At 42.2% G+C, this 5,253-nt stretch overlaps 1 protein-coding gene across 1 annotated transcript in view; it reads right to left on the bottom strand.

The window, feature by feature from the left end:
- The window catches only part of METTL13 (methyltransferase like 13), a 17,540-nt gene that overhangs the window by 3,865 nt on the left and 8,422 nt on the right, over positions 1–5,253 (bottom strand). Inside the window, exons 6-7 of the mRNA XM_008585981.1 lie at positions 3,196–3,363; positions 1,599–1,814 (exon numbers count right to left, since the gene is read on the bottom strand). Coding sequence (XP_008584203.1) covers positions 1,599–1,814; positions 3,196–3,363 — 384 coding nt within the window. The remainder of the gene's footprint in view (positions 1–1,598; positions 1,815–3,195; positions 3,364–5,253) is intronic.

The raw sequence follows: 5,253 nt of genomic DNA, 5'->3' as shown, positions 1-5,253 counted from the left end.
TCTGGTATTTTTCTTAAGCTCCCCAGGTAATTCTAAACACACTCAGAGTTGAGAACCACTGATCTAGACGAAGCAGCTGCCTGGGCCTTTAAGGGCTGACCCAGCAAATGGTAACTTTAACTTAACTCTGGAAACAGCACATGTTGCCTCATAGGAAGAAATGTTCTGAAATGTGAGTTAGTGTATCTTTCTAGTTACATTAACAGTAGCTGGCTCAAGAAAGAAATGATTTTGCTAAATGGGTGAGAAAGAACTGATGATAGATCAGATCTGCTCCTCACTGTAATGTTGAATAGTTTTCTCAAGGGGTAGGCCGGCAATGCCACTGACATATTTTTAGCAAATTTTGAGACTATGGTAGTGAGTATTCAATTATTAGTAAGTAATTAGGACTACTGCATGCCTATCACCATTCATAGCACAGGTCTGATTTTGGTTTCTTCAGGAGAGAAGAAAAAGTGTTGGCTCATCAAAGTCCAAGGAAAATGATGGCCTACCTTTTCAGCCTTGAGCCCTCCAATAATCTGAAACATGGTGGTGTTTAGAAAAGATGGGCAGGGCCATTAAGAACTAATCTACAGATAATAGCAGCAGCAGCACCATCATGAATTGAATGCCTACCATGTGCCTGGCACTGCTGTAAATGCTTCACACATGTTAGCCCAAACAGGCTCTGGGCTCCCAGCTGGCCCCAGCCTCTAAGAGGGAATCTGTGAAACTCTAATATGGTTAAATTCAATTTGCAATTAAAATAAAGCAGTATCTGTTCGTGCCAACACCAAAATACTCACCCCAAGCACCCTGGTTTGCCACGTCCTTACTGAAGATATTCTAATCCAGTGAGAACCAGAGTACAGTATGTTATGGAATGAGCAGACCAGGGAAGGGCAGCCCAGGCTCCCCAGCAGAACTGACCCAACCTAACGGACTTCTCTGAGAAACTCAAGCTCCAGAAAGTACCGAAGTCATGAGGAGCCTACACGTAAAGTTGCAGAAGGATGAGGGGAGCTATTGTCTAGAATTTGACAGAAAATAATATGCCTGTTGTCCTAAGTCTGGGGTATAAAGTATTATGGCAAAATGGAACCTTAATTCCAGTAGCAAGGAAGGCTATCAAAATTCCCACCAAGTAGAATCTGTGTCAGGGTTTCTCAGTCTCAACACTACTGATACTCTGAGCCAGACAATTCTTTGTCATTGGTGGCTGTCTTGTATATGTGGAATGTTTAGTAGCAGCCCTGGCCTCTGCACACTAGATGCCATTAGCATCTCCCTGATTTGTGACAACCAAAAAATGTCTTCACATGTTACCAAATGTACCCTGAGGTTGTGAACCACCAATCTACGTGAATGCTGTTTTGCTCTATTTCTGGCTTCACCTCCAGCTGAAAAATATACGAGAAACACCTCCCTATACACACCCTACCTTTTCTCCTCCTTTTCTTCACCAGCTAGACTTCAGGTTTCTTGGGATGATGAGGAAGTCGCACTGATGCTACCCTCTTAGAGAAAAATTCTACAGGCCCTTGCAGGCCTGACAACCTTGGATCAATCTTCCTTCGACACCCCTTCAAAGCTACGAAATGCTCCAACAGTACCTTCTCCTCCAGCCAGTCTGCTGATATAGTCCAGGCCATCTGCAATGTGGACTTTCATCCGGTCACTCTGGGAGAAGCCAAACCACTGGGTGGCCACTTCCAACATGGAGGGGTCAATCTCCACAGCATCGATGTAGGACTTTGGGAAGTGATCGTGGACAAAGAGGGGGAGGCTGCCGCCACCCAGGCCGACCACCAACAATGCCAGTGGGGTCTCTGTAAGAAAAGAGGAGAGCATCACTTTGTCATCTGCTCACTGGTAAGTTTTATACCAGCCTCAGGGAGGGCAAAAGAAAAGTCAGATTGTTAGCTATGACCAGAGATGCAAAATTTAGGGACCTGGCCTCCCTGTCTCATTCCAGAAATTTAAAAGTCACTTTGACAACTGAAAACTCAACCCGGCTTCATGAATACAAGATCCAGCAGATGAGCCAGTGTGTTATTATTATGGTTCCTTAAAGATCCCAAAGCACTCTGCTGACATGGTATCAGGAGTACTCACCATAAGAGCTATTAGATCCCCTCTAGGAAATAGAGGGACAATGGCCAAGGAACCTTGCTCCTGATCACAAGACAGTATAGGTGGTATGTCCCCTGCCCAGCTCTCAACTCAAAAGGCCCCACTGTCCTCTCAGGCACCCCAACCACTCAAGGACAATCCATCCAATTTCCATAAATCACAGGAAAACAAAGGCCCAAATCCTAGCCCTAAGCACAGAGAAACCACAGCAACCAAAGGGTAATTGAAAGAAGACAAGAAACAAAAGAATCACCAAAAGGAGACAGATCCTGAGGATTAATCTAAGAACTGAGATTCTAGAGACATACATCAACACAAAGATGGGACAAAAGGATAGGGTATTTCAAGAAGGCATACTCAGGAACTTCGGGTGAAGACAATTACAACCATAGAAAGAAACATGAACATTTTTGCTAATGTGGTCAGATTTAATCCTATTGTCAGTGATAAGGCTGTGACTGCACTAACTATAACATGGATTTATTTAAAGTAAAAAGTCAAGATAGATTGCATCTAGTGTTCAAATAGCACATTACAGAAATGCTAGAACTTCTCCTAAAGTGCAAAGGCATTGGAGATATATTTAAAATGTACCACTTAGGGGCTGGCTGGTTAGCTCAGTTGGTCAGAGCATGGTGCCGAGAACACCAAGGTCCAAGGTTTGATCCCAGTGCTAGTCAGCCGCCAAGAAAAATAAATAAATAAAATGTACCTTCTAGTTATACAGGTATATATATATATGCAAAAATTCAACAAGCTAGACAACTTAAAATCTGTGTACTTACATACCTCATTGAATATACTGTATACCTTAATTTTAAAAAAAAATGAATAGAAGCAACAAAATTTAACCGCCAACACATTTCAACACAATTTTGAGATTACAGGTTGAGTCTGAGGTAAAAGTTACTTGGCTGCTCATTAAGTTAGAAAAAGGTTGGGATGAAGAAAAATATAAATATATGAGTATTTGTCAGTTTGTAATCACTGTTGTTAAAGTACAAGGCAGCTGGCACTGACTGGTTACCTCTGTAGTCTTACATGCTCCCTCCTGTGGAAGGCAGTGGCGTCTCTCACCTAGGAGCAGCTCCGGGTTTCTCAGCAGGGCAAGGCCAGCAATCATGGCTTTGTGGTGTTCACAGCACAGATAACTCTTATCAATGGACTGTCCGGGGGCTGCAGGGAAGTCCTCAGGAGTATCAGCAGACCGCTGCTTCTTCCTGTCCTTTTTCCTCTTCTTCTGGGCTAAATGAGAGATACAGACTAATGAAGTCCTATGCTCAGTACACTAGTCCTTGGAAAGCAGGCAGCAGTACTGCACTGCAAATGGCTTAAACAGACTTAAAAGAGCCAATTGCTATATATGCAAGAATTTTGCAAACTGGTTGACATCATGTTTGTTGATAGCTTGAAATTGGCCATGGTGGAAGTATTTATACCACAGAAATTGGCAAATGTTACAAATTAGGGTCTCCCCTCCTCCCTACCCAGAAAGTTATTAAATATCTAACATACACATTGAATACCAGGAAGTTAGAAAAAGGAAATGGCAAAGCACATTCAAAAACCTGAGAAAACTCAGCTGAGGAGCCAGCCCTAGTTACTCTCCTCTGAGAAATGTAAGGCCACTAACAAAAGAAAAACTTACTCGATTCTTTTAGAGAAGGAAGTAAAGTTACTAATGACCTTCTCTCTACCAACTACTGTACCAGCACTTTTACCCTTTTAGCTCTTCTAACAACACTATCATTCTCTCTGAGAAATGTAAGGCCACTAACAAAAGAAAAACTTACTCAATTCTTTTAGAGAAGGAAGTAAAGTTACTAATGACCTTTTCTCTACCAACTACTGTACCAGCACTTTTACCCTTTTAGCTCTTCTAACAACACTATCATTCCAATTCCTGGCAGATGGGAAAACTGAGGATCTGAAGAGTTAAATAAATAGGCACAAAACCAGTACGTGGTGCAGACAGGATGTGACCCTAGGACTGCCTGTCTCCAATGCCTATCATTTTTCTACTGTCCCACACAGACAGTACTACCCACCATCTGCTGAACAAGGAAACCACAAGTGTTAACAGGAGAGAAATCCTATAAAAGACCTCTCTACTTTCCCTCTACCTCCTCCTTCAGCAGCTCCAGGATATCATAGTAAGCAGATGGTTCTGTACTGTCAGAGGGACCAGATGCATTCCACTGCAGCATCAGGTACTGAGATGTTAAATCACTGTTTAGCATACTCTCCATCTCGCTCACCAATACGTCCATGAGGGAGAACATTCCTCCCAAGGGAATAAAGTGCTATGAAGAAGGCAAGGAACTTGACAATGGTGAAAAAACGTGAAACCCAAACAGGCGGTGCAAAATGTTCTCCTACGCAATTTTACTGAGGTTTTACTGAGAAAGAAGTAAACCGACCTGACCAAACAATAGGGCAGCACCCAATAACCATGAGTGTGCTTAGCCAGGGGAAATCCTGCAGGATAAAACCATTCTGCTGAGAGTAACTTGATCCTGGGCTCAGAGCATATCCATAACCTCAAGAGCCTGAATTTTCTCTCTAGCCTCTTCCAGATGGCCTTGCTATGGGACAGCATCGTCAGGCAAAGGGAACAACTGTGAATTGAGAGACCCAATTTCAGCTTCCTTTCCTGATATTTCTGTGCCTCAAAAGGGAAGCTGTACTGGAGCAGGGGAGAGGAAGAACACTCACATTTTACTCTATATATTTGATTTTTAAATTGATCACAATAAGTGTTGCTTTTACAATACAAACATACATATCCAGTAAAAATAAAACAAAACAAAAAACAGGTAAAACAAACTACTGATTTCCCCAGTAGTGGGAGTTTCTGAGCAGCATCTGAGAGACCACTTAGAAGGGATCCTAGATGAGAAGGTCTAGATATACACTGTCCAATACTGTACCCACTAGCCACCTATGATCATTTAAATTCAAATTAATTAGAATTAAATAAAATTAAAAATTTAGTTCCTCAGTGCTGTGGATTGAATTGTGTACCCCAATGTCCATGTATTTGAAACTTAACCCCCAATGTGACAGTGTTAGAGGGTGGGAAATCCTATTATGGTAATTGAAAGATGGTGCCTTGAAGAGGTGATTAGATTGTGA

This window comes from Galeopterus variegatus, unplaced genomic scaffold (genome assembly GCF_000696425.1).
Source record: "Galeopterus variegatus unplaced genomic scaffold, G_variegatus-3.0.2 Scaffold3786, whole genome shotgun sequence".
NCBI classification, from domain to species: Eukaryota; Metazoa; Chordata; class Mammalia; order Dermoptera; family Cynocephalidae; genus Galeopterus; species Galeopterus variegatus.
This window is presented reverse-complemented; position numbering and strand designations above follow the sequence as displayed.